The following is a 17,500-nucleotide window of genomic DNA, read 5'->3' as shown; positions in this document are numbered from 1 at the left end:
CTATTAAAACGTTTTTGGAGTTAGTGATATTTAGATAGAACATATGTATGTATATATATACAGTATATATATATATATGTATATATATATATATATATATATATATATATATATATATATATATATATATATATATATATATATACATTGCAGGGAATTTCGGAAGAATGGAAGGAAGAGAATGCGGTTAATAACGTATCACAAGGGAAGAGCATTCCCCTTCTTCCATTTTTCCTATAAATAACCAAGGACTTTTTCCTCCAGAAATAAGGAAGAAGAAAATAGTGGAAGGTTATGAATGGAAAGTCTAAAAGACTGGGGCTCATTTCCCTTGAGATTAAAATCCTCAATGGAAATGACAACAGACTGCGCTGGACCTTTCTTCTTTCCAATCAGGTTCATGTCTCCTCAATGCCGCTTTGCAGCTTTTATCAAAATAAACAGAGATCTTTAATTCCTTGAAAATCGTTCATCGGTAGTATTATCATCGTTTATGTTTGAGGGTGGATAAATAATTGACTTTTCACGTCTAGAAAATACGTTATTAAATACCGCTATTTGTTTCTTAATAGATATAGTGCATTTATGATAATCATTCATTAATTATGTTCAAAAGCAGCTATTATATTTTGCTATTTTCATATTCGAATTGTAATTCTTCACTCTTATTAGAGATAATTAACACAAAGCAACCTTCTTGCAATTAGAAAATTATAACTTTTGCAATCTCTTATCTGTATCGTTGTATATAACCTTTACCATCAGTCTTATGAAAATTACGAAGAACATCATAAAGTAAATGTACGTAACTGTACATGATTTTAAGGTAATAACTTTAATGCTCCGATTGTTTGATTCTCTTGTTTATTTCTATTGTATAACACACTAATCGAATGAAGTTGCCTCAATCGAGAACGAATTAAAATGTATTGAAATCACATTCCTTTTGCCAAAACTGTGTAGTATTAGTATACTTAAAAGAAATAGCAAGCATACAAGATGAATTAAAAAAGAAAAATAAGTAAAATAAAAAGATGATGCACGGTTAACATATTTGTGTTTCCGTTTATATTTGCCGTTCTTGGAGTGGTAAATAGGTATTAGGGTAGAGTAGAAGGGACCATCAGTTTTTGTATGGAGTAATATCGTGTGTAGTCAGTTAAAACGTTGTTGTAAATTTGGCAGGTGACTTTAAATTCATGGTGTAGTGGTAATTGTTGGCATTCTGTAAAGTTTTTGTAAATGGCCCAGTAATAACGAGAAAAGATATTGTATCGTGATCTGATTATCTATTTTTATTAAGTATCAAACTTAAATATATGTATTCAGCTTTAATTTCAAGTAAAACCAGTAATTATATAATTTTCATTGTATTATTCCTCTTGTCTTACTCTAAAGTTGTATTTAGATTTAGTTTTCATGTCAAGTGATCTTATAATTTTCAGATCGTAACATTTTTGTCTTAATCTAAGTTTTGTTCAGACTAGACAATATCAGACAAGCGAGGTTCGTCTCCAAGATCGACTTCTTAAAAGGTTATTATCAAATTCCTTTGGATGAAAACGCAAAATTGTTATCAGCTTTTGGGTTATATCAATACACTGTCATGCGATTTAGTCTAATGAACGCCCCCGCTACTTTTCAACGTGTGATGGATAACTTTCTAGGTTCGATAGAAGGAGTAGGCATATATCTTGATGATATTGTGGTACATTCATCGACCTGGGAAGAACATTAACCTGACTGAGAGCGAATTTTGAAAAGCTACCGTTCGCTACTTATGATTTGAAGTAGGAAGAGGACTTATTACCCGGGTAGTCAACAACGTTAAGGGAATAAGGAAAGCATCACCCCCCACAACAAGGAAGCAATTACAATGCTTTTTAGGGATGGCAGGATTCTACCGACGTTTTTGCCCAAACTCTTCGGCTGTAGTTGCTCTCTTGACGGATTTGACTAGCCGCAAGCAAAAATTTGTATGGATCAGCGAGTGCCAAGAATCCTTCGACAGGATAAAGGCCATATTAACTTCGAAACCGATACTGCAAGAACCTGAGTTCAACAATAAATTCCTTATCTAAGTGGATGCATCATATAACGGGATTGGAGCTGTCTTATTGCAACAAGACGTGGAAAGAATTCTTTCCTCTTTTTGTTATATGCCGTTGAAGCTGAAGAAACATCAGCGAGCCTACTCGACAATTGAAAAGGAACTACTAGCGTTAGTCACAGCGATAAACAAGTCCGAGGTCTATGTGAATCGACCACAAAAGGAAGATATTACAGTGCATTCGGATCATAATCCTTTAACTTTTGTGAATAAGATGAAAAATAATAATCAAAGGTTAACTAGGCAGTCATTATGTTTGCAATCGTATTGTATTAATGTAAAGCATATATCAGGTAAAGATAACGTGGATGCAGATTATTTATCTTGAGCTGAATCGATGGATTCAGGCTCGGAATAAACAATCGTTTTTGGGGGTAGCTATCTTACGAAGCTGGTCTAGTGTAGAGTAAATTCAGTAGCTTATTCATGATTTTATTTTATATTTGATTTGCGCATTGAAGAGATGAATAGCCAGTCCGTAAAATGAGTTCCTCTCATGTATATTTAAGTATATAATGTATATTACATAAGACCTTTGTTGTTAATTTCATTGTATTCTTTATTCAAGTTAGTGTATGTTTATTTACGTTATTTTTAAGAATTACTTTTTATTTCCTGTATTTTTGCTACAAAGTCTTACCTAATCTGTCTGAGAGTGTTATGTGACCATATGAAATATGAGCAAGGGCTTATGTAATGTTCTTTTATATTTTTATGAGGTATTGCATTATGTTTGAGAAAAAATACTCAATTGTTTTGGGTACCATGTACTTTGAAATTTTCCAAAAAAAACTAGTGATAGATCTCATTTGTTTTTATTTTGAGGACAAAAGGTGGCCGGAGATAGCGGGGAGAGTCATTGCGCAGGTGCGTTGTTATGCATCTGAGAGTTGCCTTAAAACCCAGGATTTGCCTCTTGACATTTTTATCTACTTGGTAACTCTGATGCCTTAGGACAACCCCCAACGCTTCCAAAACTGTTTGGAACAATCTGAAAGTAGCTAAGTTTCAGATATGCAGTAACCCCATCGTGTCATAGATAGATAGAGAATCCCATCCTTAAGTCATTGCCATTTCCCCTCTCTCTCAGCTCAAAGTATTGTTTTAAAAGATTTCAATACCTATAGTGTGTCCTTTTCAAAGTGATTATGTGCCCAAGCATATATTGTGTGGTGGGAGTTAAAACGTTGTTGTAAATTTGGCAGGTGACTTTAAATCCATAGTGTTGTGGTGAGTGTTGGCATTATGTAAAGTTTTGCAAATGGCCCTGTAATAACGAGAAAAGATTTTTCATCGTGATCTGGTTATCTATATCCATAAATATCAAACTTAAATATTTATATTCAGTTTTAATTTCAAGAGAAACCAGTAATTATATAATTTTCATTGTATTATTCCTTCTGTCTTAGTATAAGGTCGTATTCAGGTTTAGCTTTCATTTCAGGTGATCTTAAAATTTTCAGATCGTAACAATTTTGTCTTAATCTAAGTTTTGTTCAGACTTAATATTTCGAGTGATCTATGTAAATTCTTCCAAAGTGTTGTAATTTGTATAGAATATATTTATTTTTGTAAAGAGTGTACTATTCCAATCAACATCGTTTAAAATAGTATTCGCTCATATCCTGTTTAAGAATCGTAGTAAGTAATAGTTTCAAATAATTCTTAAGAATAATTACCCAGTTTTTTTTTAGTGTACTGAAGAGACCTATGGATAATCAGTGTTTTATATATTACTGTCTGGGATTTATTTAACAGTCTCAGAGTTCGGGTATTAATGTTTCCAAGTGTAGCAGATTAAATGTAAAAGCAAACAGGTGGGTTTGGAACTAGAGAGGCTGTTTAGCTTGTCATCCGTAATATATATAATATTATATGTTTGGTTCCCAGTCACGAGCTATAGTATGATATATTTTTTGGTGCCCAGACCCGGGAGCCATCGTCGTATAATAATCCATATTATTTAGGATATGTAATTCGGTTTGTATTGCTTTAACATAAACGCCTGTATTACTAAGAAGTAGAAATAATGAGACGCAGACAAGTGTTAATCAGTGTCATTGTTATAAGTTTTAAACGAAACGTTTTTTCTCCAACAATTATACAAGTCTGCGAAAAGATTTCCATTATTTTTTATTGTTTGGCTGTAAGTCGAAATGTATTCTTTTTTTCAGCTATAACGATAGCAAAGATATCCTAATAAGTAATGATCGATATGAACAGAATAAAGCAATGTAGGACCATTATATAATCCCCATTAACAGGACTTCTTGAGCTGTTTTTTCGTAGAATTATTTATCTAGGTCCTTTAAATATCTTATTCAAAAGTCATTGGTTCTTAAGATAAGATGTACACAAGCTGCGAAAGAAATGTAATATTCAATGATACAGATTAAGCAATTATGGAATATATAAATTTCTATTTAAAGATTCTTTAGTCATCTCTGGGAAAAAGGAAAACTCTAGTGCAGAAACAATAACTAATAAGGCCACCGACATCCAGTGAACTATAAAGTATACGGGATAAGACTTCGGCAAAGAAATCTTTTTTAACTAACATTATAGCCATCGTAAATATTGTAACAAGGTTTTTAAAACTTTACGGTTTTTGATCTACCGAAGTAGTAACAGAAAATTAAAACTTGAAAATTCTACTTGTAGAAATCTATCCCATTCTCAAGTATTGAGAACTCTTAGGTCTTTCTCTTTCTCTTTCTCTCTGGCCCTCTCAAACTGTCTCCGGTTCCCCTCTCTGAAACATCTGTCTAAAAGGACACTCTTCCCAGCGTTGGTGAGATGACAGTAAGGTAAATAAGCTCCCTGGGGCTTTTATTACTGTTCCATATAATTTCCCGCAGAGTCTTTGACATTTTTATTTCTATTGTAGCAGAGCCTCGCTACCTATTCCAAGGGACATACGCATCAAGCGCTCTGTATCGAAAAAAGTACTCAGCTCTAGGAGTCTCGCAGGTAATAGTATCAATATTTATTATATATTATTTATGGGTGTTTTATAAGCCTTCTCCCTCCTACTAGTAGCAATGGGTGCGATTTCACTATAATGGCTACTACTACTACTAATACTACTATTACTACTACTATCGTTTAAAACGGGAATTTCATTAAAATGTCAAGTCATATGAATATAAAGGATTATTGAATTAATACCTTTATTACATTTAGCGTCCCATGTACACGGCAATGATTAATTTCCATCACCAAACGAAATTGTTCGACATATGCAACGGTAAACTGAATAATCTGCACGGAAAAGGGCATTCCTTTGTTAATGACATCTATTTTTCCATTTGCAATAGTCTGCTTAAGGCGTTGGGCACAACTGGCCGTACTACCAGCTACGGGGGGTATACGGGCGAAATTGGTGTGAAATCGTGGGTGTGACGCAAGGGGCTCGCATCAGTCTTTGGCCTCGTAGCCCGCCGTATACCAGACGCAGAATCTTCACTAGCTGCACTAAAATGTTCTGCAGCTGTCAAGAAAATTTGTAGTCGCAGACAGGATGCACGTCTGACGCAGCTAATCCGTGCGTGTGATTTACGTGCAACCTACGTGCCGTAATATTTTCTGTGGCGTGATCTCCGCAGATTGGTCGTGCGTGTAATTTGCGTGTAACTGGCGTCACAAGTACGATCCACGCACGTTTGTCGTACGGAATTAAAAGAAGTACGTGGTCCATACGTGCACCGTACGATGCAATTGCGGCAAAAGTAGGTGTGTAGTACAATGACCGGATGACGTTAGTACTAATGCACGATATTTACATGATTTTTCAAGATATATATTCTGCTGTAGCAAGTACATCATCATTCTGATGTACATCCCTTTGCCAAGTAGGTAGTCTCTCTCTCTCTCTCTCTCTCTCTCTCTCTCTCTCTCTCTGTATTCTTAATTACTATCTCTCCGGATCCCCAATTTTGTACAAAGACAGTAATCAGCTTTCTTGTCCGTGATTATTTGAGTGTTATATATATATATATATATATATATATATATATATATATATATATATATATATATATATATATATATATATATATATATATATATATATATATATATATATATATATATATATACTGTATGTATATATATGCATATATATATATATTATATATATGCATATACATATATATATATATATATATATATATATATATATATATATATATATATATATATATATATATACACACACATATATATATATATATATATATATATATATATATATATATATATATATATATATATATATATATATATATATATGGATATCCACGCTGTAGAACTTGCAACCCTTGAGTGTGGAGCGCGGGCATAGCACGGTGGTATTGTGGCGGGATGTTGCAAAAACAACCCCCACACCCTTGAATCACTCTAAACAGACCAATGTCTCCTCAATACAACCTTTCCCCTTACGTTATCAGCAGCGGGACTCTTGGACAAAAGGACAAAAACAAAACAAAAACATGACCTTAAAACTATATATTTCTTACAAACTATAATAAATCAAACCAAACCATCCAAAAAAAACTTTAAACTAATCAAAACTTAACACTTTAAACTAGAATCACCAGCATCAAAAACTTTACACTATATATACCATAAACCCCATCCAAATAAACGCAAAAAACCCTAACAAACTTAAATCTAAACCGCACACCAACTCAAAATATATGTTTATAAATATTGCGACACCAGCACTGACGCCACACACAAGCCGAACTGTCTTTTCAAGGCAACTACCACTATATGGTAAACAGGAGTCTCTCTCTCTATGCCATATCGGCCTCAACTCCTTGAGTCACAGGTGCCAGTATCATCATCATCATCATCATCATCATCGTCATCATCATCATCATCAATCCAAATACACAGGCCAGGTCGTCAACAGTTGAGCAGTCAAATGATCGGTACAAACAAAATCTTAATACAGGCCAGGTCATCAACAATAAATCCACTTTCAAAATTCGGTCACTCCAAAGGAGGAATCGCAGCCTGCCAAAATAAAAAAAGAAAAACACTTACGAACACTTCTAGCTAACTGAACTATCGCACTATAATCAAAGATAAATAATAAATTGTTCCTATCATTCAAATCACGACAAGCAAAGATAAACAAAACTGTACTTACTTTGAAAATCAAAAAACACTTCCACGCTGGTCGAAAATATATAAATAGTTATCCAGCACTCACACAACTGCCTTAAGCTGCAGTCAAATAAAAAAGCATTCGCTCCGAAACATTCACCACTGTCGTAACCTAACTAAAAAATGTAAACAAACAATCTCATTTGTACCAACAGTCTTTCTCACCCCCCAACGATCATTCTCTAACTACCACTTGCTCTTCGGCGCACACCGCAGTCACACAAACACACAACCAAACACACAAACACACACTCAAACACACACTCAAACACACACTCAAACACACACTCAAACACACACTCAAACACACACACACTCTCGCGCGATCTAGAAAAACTAAAGCAAATGAAATTCTCTCTCTCTCTCTCTCTCTCTCTCTCTCTCTCTCTCTCTCTCTCTCTCTCTCTCTCTCTCTCTCTCTCTCTCTTTCTGGATTTGGCAAAAACAAAAAAATAAAAATAAAGTAAAAATAAATCCTCCACATTCCTCCCCCCTTACTTTGCCAAATCCTTCTCACACAACACTTACATTATTTTTTTCATAACCCAGTCGCAGTCGGGAACGGGACCTCTACTCCGAGTAACTGGGCCTCCATATACTCTCTCATTCACTTCTTCCTTATCACAATCATTAGCTACATTAACACTATTCCTATCTAAATCCCTATCATCTAATATATCATGTACAATCATATCTACCTCGTTCTCATCTGGCCCTATAATTACACTCATTTCCGTAAACAGTTCATCCATTTCATCAAAAACATTCTCAACTTTAGTAAAAGATTCATTCATACTACTAATCATTCTCCTATCTCTCACTCTCGCATTCGTCATCCTTTCTTTTACATCACCTAAGGAAAAGCCACACACACTATAGGTATCATTCATACTCAGCCATGATTCATCTGTATTAACACATTTATCTTCCATACACACTTGCACATTTACACCCTTGTCATACTTATTTCTAGTCTCACTTTTACTTATAAAATTTTCCCTTTTTTCATCCTTACGTAAAACTTTCAAACGCCTCTTTTTCCTATATTCAACTAACACTAATTGTTTATTTTCCAGCCCTAACTTCTCATGCATACTAGATTCATACTTTCTCATTTCCAACCAATTATTCATCCCATTCTCACAAACATTGATCCTATTCCTTCCACATACACAGGAGGACTCACCCAGCTGAACCCTCTCACACTCTAGTTTCCCGAACATCCTGGCTGACTTATTCCCTTCTTCCTACATACCCTAGCTACATGCCCATCTGCACCACATTCAGTACACTTACCCCGCGGCTCCTTGCACATTCTAGCATAATGACCATCCTTACCACAATTACCACAAATCACATTCATACGATTACTCCTACATCCACTTGCTACGTGCCCAGTCATACCACACCGATAACACTTAATCACTTTCTCTTTCTTACAGTCGCTAATACGATGCCCTGTCTCTCCACACCCGAAACATGCTCCTAATGCCCATCTACATTCATTCTTCTTATGACCTTCCTTTCCACACCTATAACACTTTTCATTACGGACACGACTATCTGACATACCTCGATGCGCACTAACACTCCTATCCCTATTGCGCCAATTACCCTGCCTAAATCCTTCATTTGTCCTTACAGGTATTCCCACATTACTCGCCCAAACACTCCTATCTACTACATTATCAGCTACCCTCATTGGTCCTCTCAAAATTGCGTCCTTATAACTACCAAATTCTATTACACTTTCTTCCATTCCAGTTCTTACACTCACAGATTTACTTTCTTTCATGCACCTATCTAACTCATAATCCTCAACTATCTCTAGTATATCATCCCATGTCAATCTCTCTTGCGTCCACCTCATTTTCTCTTTGCGTTTCAAATTAATAAATTCACACACATTCTCAGGTACTGTTGCCAAAAACTTCCTCATTAACTCCTTATTCTCATTTATGCCTTCATCCCCATACTTCTTCCTAGCTAACGTTTCCAGCCTACATACGTACATCGATATCGCTTCTCCTGCATTCATCCGTGCTTCATCAAAATCATTCTTACGCTTATACTTAACACTCCCTTTCATACGTATTACCTGCTCAATTATTCTCATTTTCACACTTTCATAATCAACGTCCCCTACACTCATTATCACTCCATACATCGTCAACAAATACCCAGTCAAATATTCTCCTAACTCCCTAGCCCAAACTCTTTTACTATCACCATACTTATCCTGACAATACCTCTCATACTCCTTGAAAAAATCATATACATCCCTACTGCTATGCTCATTGAACCTTTCACACCGAGGTACCTCTCTCATAAACACAGTCTTACACACATCACGTTCATTCTCACTGCTATCATCACTGTCTACTCCCTTGTTACCTTCTTCCTCATTCGAATATAATGAATCCACTTCCACACTTAAATTCCTATCCTTAACCATTCCTTTCTTACCCTTTTTCTTACTTACCACTTTCACCCATTCACGATCGTCCTTGCTATCAGCCTGATACTTTTTCTTCCCTTTCTTCACATCACTTTTACCTTTCCTTTCATCTTTCCTCTCCCCTTTCTGTTCATCCTTACTATGCCTAATTCCCTTATCTTCAATATCACCATCACTATTACTACTATCACTATCACTTCCTTTCCCATTATCACCTACCTTAACCTTCTCTTTCACTACCAACCCATTACCCGAAGCGGAGGACACTCCTCCGACTGCACCTTCACCCATTATAGTTTTCATCATCCCCATGACTTGCCCCATCATATCTTCCATTCGTTTCTCCATTCGTTCTTCATTCTCTCGCATCCTCATCTCAACACATTCTTCCACTCTCTCTACTGTCCCCTTTAACTCCCTAAGCTCCTTCTGCATCGCCGCATTCTCCCAGTTCAACCTCTCATTCTCTATTAGCAACCTCTCCTCACGCTCCTTACTCAGCCGCAATTCCTCCTTCAGTAACTTGTTCTGCTCTTCCATTTTTCATCAACCTTAATCCTAAATTCTTAACCTAATTCCGTCCTTCGTCCAACAGTCCAGCTTCTATCCCACCTCAGCAGTCCCTGTTCGGGCGCCAAAATAATGTGGCGGGATGTTGCAAAAACAACCCCCACACCCTTGAATCACTCTAAACAGACCAATGTCTCCTCAATACAACCTTTCCCCTTACGTTATCAGCAGCGGGACTCTTGGACAAAAGGACAAAAACAAAACAAAAACATGACCTTAAAACTATATATTTCTTACAAACTATAATAAATCAAACCAAACCATCCAAAAAAAACTTTAAACTAATCAAAACTTAACACTTTAAACTAGAATCACCAGCATCAAAAACTTTACACTATATATACCATAAACCCCATCCAAATAAACGCAAAAAACCCTAACAAACTTAAATCTAAACCGCACACCAACTCAAAATATATGTTTATAAATATTGCGACACCAGCACTGACGCCACACACAAGCCGAACTGTCTTTTCAAGGCAACTACCACTATATGGTAAACAGGAGTCTCTCTCTCTATGCCATATCGGCCTCAACTCCTTGAGTCACAGGTGCCAGTATCATCATCATCATCATCATCATCATCGTCATCATCATCATCATCAATCCAAATACACAGGCCAGGTCGTCAACAGTTGAGCAGTCAAATGATCGGTACAAACAAAATCTTAATACAGGCCAGGTCATCAACAATAAATCCACTTTCAAAATTCGGTCACTCCAAAGGAGGAATCGCAGCCTGCCAAAATAAAAAAAGAAAAACACTTACGAACACTTCTAGCTAACTGAACTATCGCACTATAATCAAAGATAAATAATAAATTGTTCCTATCATTCAAATCACGACAAGCAAAGATAAACAAAACTGTACTTACTTTGAAAATCAAAAAACACTTCCACGCTGGTCGAAAATATATAAATAGTTATCCAGCACTCACACAACTGCCTTAAGCTGCAGTCAAATAAAAAAGCATTCGCTCCGAAACATTCACCACTGTCGTAACCTAACTAAAAAATGTAAACAAACAATCTCATTTGTACCAACAGTCTTTCTCACCCCCCAACGATCATTCTCTAACTACCACTTGCTCTTCGGCGCACACCGCAGTCACACAAACACACAACCAAACACACAAACACACACTCAAACACACACTCAAACACACACACACTCTCGCGCGATCTAGAAAAACTAAAGCAAATGAAATTCTCTCTCTCTCTCTCTCTCTCTCTCTCTCTCTCTCTCTCTCTCTCTCTCTCTCTCTCTCTCTGGATTTGGCAAAAACAAAAAAATAAAAATAAAGTAAAAATAAATCCTCCACAGTATTTATACTCACCAGGGGACGCTAAGACTCGTACTCCGGAAGTGCATCACCTGCATTACACGCAGGTCCTTGGTGCATGCTTAGTACTCTTCCCGCATGTGCCGTACGCCATAATTTTCCCACGCATTCATCTCACGACACTTGCGAACCGTGCGGCACCCGTGCGTCACACGTACTTAACCCGTACTGAACACTCAACACACTCACTACCAATTACATCACAGTATTTAATGGCTATGACTGAAAAATTCCCAGTCACGTACGGCTAAAAATTTCGTACGGGAGTTGTGCCCAACGCCCAAGACACTGACCTGGTAACCTACAAAACATCATTCTTTCGGATTGATTTCATTGCTTGGGTCAAAGCTGTGAAACTGCATACACACAATGATATATGTAGAGAAATTTCCTCTTCAGGTCTATCATAGGTCCCTGAATCACATGAATTATTTTACTAGAAGAAGTTATACATTACACAATGATCGTTTGCAGATATCCCTGTTCTGCATAAAACTTCCATCTATTTCTTGGTATTATTTGGCCATTCGTATTACCTTGGAAAGTGATGCCACGTCAGGAATAGATTTATTTGACTTCCAATTTATAAGTATGGAATATTTCTTTTTTTGTATAAATTGATATAAAAAAAAAAACATATTTATTTTGTGTTGGAGGTGGTTCTGAAAAAAAAATAGAATAGTTATCCAAAATAATACGATGTTTCCTGTTTAAACAATGCCATCGTAACATACTTGAGTAGAATAGGTGTGGTTCCGAATCCAGCAAAAGAAGTAATATTTATAAGAATCGGTGTAACATATTCGTATAGAACAGCAGGAATGAGAGATTGTGGTATAAAGCACAATGGCAAGATCAAACTACAGGGTGTCCAACAAAAGGAAAGAAATTTTAGATTCACATTATGTATTTTACATACTCATTTCACCATGGGATACATCAACTCCAATTACAGAGGAGATAAATCATGACATACAGTCCTTTAAAACTGTTGATGTTACCAACAACTGTTTTCTGTTTACAACAATAAACTTTACCAAGTTTTCTGATAATTTTTTCTTTCTATGTGATACCCTCTAAGGTAAAGAAAACAAGATCAAGAAAACAAGGTAGATTGGAATTAAAATCTCCTGACATTCCAAAGAATATTCATTAATTGCAATATTGAGAAATAGAAAATTGATTCAAGATTATCTCAGATTGGTCAACTTTCATTTTCTCGGCGCTTATTTGTGGAAAAGGATGTTGAAACTTACTCGTTCCTATTTAAAGAAAGAAGTAAAGATAATTGAGTTGTTAGAATTATCTTAAAGAGCTGTGAACTTATATCTGAAGTTTATAGGAAAGTTAGATGATACAAAGCATATGATGAAGAGGAGTTACAATGGAAATACTTAAGACAAATGCTCAAAAGGAACCATGATAGATTTAAAGTATTTATCATATAAGGAGGATACAGAATTGTAGTTTTTCAAACATTAGGGTTCATTTAGATGTAAGACTATATAAAATAGGTAGGAAACCACAAGTTAATATACATATATATATATATATATATATATATATATATATATATATATATATATATATAAATATATATATATATATATATATATATATATATATATATATATACATATATAGATATATATATATACATATATATATATATATATATATATATATATATATATATATATATATATATATATATATATATATATATATATATATTCTGTATATAATTTATATATACAGTATATGTATACATATATAAATATATATATATATATATATATATATATATATATATATATATATATATATATATATCTACAAAAATGCAGCCGTTTCTAGTCCACTGCAGGACAAAGGCCTCAGACGTGTCAATTCTTATCTGGGGTTTTGACAGTTTTCTTCACCACGCTTCCCTGTGCGGATTGGTAATGGTGGGAGATTTTTGTCAAGTGGCCCTGACTAGTACAGATTTGCTGAACATGGCGATACACAAACCCTTTCACCACATTAAATTATTACCACTCAGATAGGAATATATATACTGTACGATATATATATATATATATATATTTATATATATATATATATATATATATATATATATATATATATATATATATATATATACATATATGTATATATATATATATATATATATATATATATATATAGAGAGAGAGAGAGAGAGAGAGAGAGAGAGAGAGAGAGAGAGAGAGAGAGAGAGAGAGCGTGTATAAACGGTTGTTTTTCATAGCACGTTTCCAAGAGTTAAATTGAGTTCCTAAGCATGAATCGATGGGTCAAACTCTTTCTTCTTTAAGAAAGAAACCAATGTAATATCACATGGACTTTGTGTCAATTTGAAAGGGCAAGATGAAATTTTCTTTGTAGGTTGAGGAAACTGGACAAACTGTGAACTTTTTGTTTCTACCAATTCTTAGTTGTAGATAAAAAGAACAAAAATTCTTAGTTGTTGTAGGCTCGGTTTTTAAAAATAAGGGACCATCGTAATGTTTATCATTCATTCCAATCCATATTATTTTCTAATAAAGTTGAATGATTTATGCACTATAATAAAAAAAAAAAGATATCTGGAGGAAAAATTTGAGAATTGTGGACTAACATGAGATGCCAACGAGGAAGAATTGAGAGGAGGGTTCATAATTCAAGGCTAGTTCCTGAGTAAACCGAAACTCTTGTGACCAATGTTCAGAGAGAAGAAAATAGACAATCTTCTGAAGCATGGTTGTAGTTGAAGTAGACCTTGGATTATAGCTCAACCTTGTTTAACCTGATGCTCGAGCAAGCAGCAGTAAATCTCCAAACATTTCGGCCAGTTAGATCAAAGTCCTATCGGTGCCAACCCCTACTGTAAAATGGTGTCTTACTGGGTAAAACTGGGTGAATCTTTACAGTATGTAAAGGTTAGGTAAGAAGGTAGCCGTGTTGCTTTCATGTTTGTGTTTTAGAACCAAAACCATTCGGCTTAATAATAATTTAGGGTAACTTTAGTGAAGAGGGATTACATTTTCAAGTTATCAAATAGCGTTAAATGAATTTCCTTCCTGTGAGAGTCACAAAGGGCAGTAAACTCCTGGTAAATCTCAACCCCATCTCTTCAAGACTTAGGGTGGGTCCCTTATATCCATAACAGTATCTATGGGACTAATCATGCGTAGTTATACATGGGTACCTAATTCTTCCTCCTCTTTAATGGCCTATGCATAAATATAGATATAAAATTCGGTTAACAATCTTCATGCGTGGTCACACCTTAAAACATGCATATAAGCTCAAACTACAATATGTTTTACAAGAATGTAAGATAATATATGGACCTTATTAAAAGTGAGGAAGAATAACGTAGCAAAGTCAAGACGAGAGAAAAGCGTATAGCAATTGCTAAGCCAAATATTTTATGAAAATTAGTTTTGTTATCGTATACTCAAAAATAAAAAAAAATAAAAAAAAAACACTATGGAGGGAACCTACTTTCCGGGAGGATGTGGAGTAAATATTGTTAACTGATAGAGAAGTGCTGCATGACAAAGACAAGGTTCCTGTGGGTGAAATAATTATATCAAAGTTTTTCATGCACAAGACACATTATTCTTAGTAGGGGTTAGTAATTGAAGACTGTTTTTTTGGTTACAGATCATCATATTTTGTTATTTATCAATAAGATATTAAAACTTTATGTCAAATAATTCGATGATGTGGACTAAATTGTGGATGATTTGGTATTGGATGATAAGTTTATATTATGTAAGAAGCGCAGAATTGAATATAAACCTACAATAGATATAAATAGGCCAATATCATCATCAGAATCAGCATAAGCCGTTACTAGTCCACTGCAGAACAAAGTCCTCAGACCTGTCCAACCATTTGCGTCTGTTTAGTCTTTCCATACCAGTTCTCACCCGCAAACTTTCTTAGTTCGTCAATCCTCCGACTTCTCTTCCTTCCCCTGCTTCTTTTGCAATTTCTATGAACCCATTCTGTCATTCTCATTATACATCATGCCCATGTCCATTTCTTTTTCTCACATGTCAGATTATCCTCTATTTTAGTTGTTGCCCTTTTTCTGTCTCTTAGTTTTATTCCAATCAATATCTTTTCCATAGCTCTATGAGTTTTAACTGCCTTATGTTCTAAGGCTTTTGTAAGGCTCTAAATTTCTGATGCATAAGGTGATACTGGTAGGACCATCTGATTAAGTTCTTTTCTTCTTAGAGAGAGTGTCATTTTACGTTTCTTAATCTCATTTTGTTTACCAAAAGCTCTCAATTCCATGCTTATCCTTCTTTAGATTTCGGTCTTGTGTCCTGGAAAAACACTTACTGTCTTTCCTAAGTACTTGTATTCATTAACAATATCTAGAGTTTTATTCACAACCCTTATTTGTGTTCTCTCTACATTTTCATTGAACTTAATCTTAGTTTTACATATTATCTTAGTTTCACTCATAATCATTTTCGGTCCTACATTTCTGTTTTCTCTTAAAATCTTCTATCATCTCATGCAATTCTTCCAATGATTCACTAAACAGAACTATGTCATCTGGAAATCTTAAGTTGTTAAGGTACTCCCCATTAATATCATTTCCTGCATTTCTCCAATGTAAATTTTTAAAAACTTCTAGGCACGCTGTGAATGATTAGGAGAGATGGAGTCCAAATCCTTTCTCAAACACTCTAGATACACTTATATATATATATATATATATATATATATATATATATATATATATATATATATATATATATATATCACTAACACATAAAGTGAAACATTCTTTACAACTTCATCTATATTACTGTGGGAGAGAACTTTTATGTAAACAAATGTTTAAGAGCTGAGAGCAGGTTGACCCATTTTTCTATCCGACCGTTGAGACGTTTTCTCTCGCAGTATGGTTAATAACTTCACAGCTTTGAGCGTCGGATAGTTGTGAATGAAAACCAATCTAATTTAATATTCTTATATTCATATGAAAATTACCGGAAACTTGAAGCAGGTAAATGCGTTATGCAATTGACTTTCAATTGGAAGTGTAAAATCATGTTTAAAGTTACGCAGGTAAAAGTCTGACCTCTTCCAGGTAGTTTGGAAAGTAGCACAAGGTGTCATAATTCAGTTAATTGCATACTTGTTAATATATGGACTATAAAAGGTAACGCTTTACCTCTATGGGTTACCAAATTTAATCCTAAAAATCGTAAATATAATAGAAAATATAATATAATTGTAAATATAATATATTAGTTAAATTTAGATTTATTTTCTTGGCATAGATATTCTCTATAGTGTATTTCTGATGGTGAAACCGCTTAGGAAGTCTGTTCACAAGCAAATTCTCATTTCAGACAATATTGGTTCTGTTATTTTTATCTTTATTATATATTCTCAAATGCTTGTTTTACCGTTTTCTTTTCCTAACACTAATTTGGTCTTGTAATCAACTATATTCTAGAATCTAGATCCGCCAGACATTGTTTGGTAAACAGAAAAGTAGATTTACTTTCCTAATAATGTGATGGAACCTTTATATCTCGTACATCAGTTTGGGTCGGCGAGAGAAAACTGGTATTTGCCAAGAGAGACTCCTTTTCTTCCATTGAGGTCCTACACTTGAGACCCCATCACAGGTCCTACAAGAAAAGTGAAAAGGGAGAAAGACGTACGGGAAAAGGAAAAATATAACCGGAATGATCCTTGACTTGCCTTTGATGTCTACAGCATTTGTCATAAATTGGAAAACGGACGATGTCTGAGTATTCCGCTTTTCAGATTTAATGTGAATGTCTTTCCTGGTAATACTTTTCT

At 34.7% G+C, this 17,500-nt stretch overlaps 1 protein-coding gene across 2 annotated transcripts; it reads right to left on the bottom strand.

Moving 5' to 3' along the window:
* Positions 1-6,493: 6,493 nt before the first annotated feature.
* LOC137654684 (uncharacterized) lies at positions 6,494-11,567 on the bottom strand. 2 transcript variants are annotated; one of them, XR_011046676.1, is made up of 2 exons: positions 7,266-11,567; positions 6,494-7,129 (listed from the first exon to the last, which is right to left on the bottom strand). XR_011046676.1 is itself a non-coding variant. In XM_068388560.1 (2 exons), the coding sequence occupies exon 2, from the start codon at positions 10,278-10,280 to the stop codon at positions 8,490-8,492; it is 1,791 nt and encodes a 596-aa protein (XP_068244661.1). In that variant the 5' UTR covers positions 10,281-11,049; positions 11,186-11,567; the 3' UTR covers positions 6,494-8,489. The 2 variants fall into 2 exon arrangements, 1 of the variants encoding a protein (XP_068244661.1); XM_068388560.1 differs by having other exon boundaries at positions 6,494-11,049; positions 11,186-11,567.
* Between the last annotated feature and the right edge of the window lie 5,933 nt (positions 11,568-17,500).

The sequence above is a fragment of the Palaemon carinicauda genome, chromosome 15 (genome assembly GCF_036898095.1).
Source record: "Palaemon carinicauda isolate YSFRI2023 chromosome 15, ASM3689809v2, whole genome shotgun sequence".
In the NCBI taxonomy this organism is placed as follows: Eukaryota; Metazoa; Arthropoda; class Malacostraca; order Decapoda; family Palaemonidae; genus Palaemon; species Palaemon carinicauda.
The sequence above is the reverse complement of the archived record's forward strand: the minus strand, read 5'-3'. Positions and strand labels throughout refer to the sequence as shown.

Coding starts and splice junctions, on each gene's coding strand:
- LOC137654684 (XM_068388560.1), bottom strand. CDS start 10,280: ATGGAAGAGCAGAACAAGTTACTGAAGGAGGAATTGCGGCTGAGTAAG.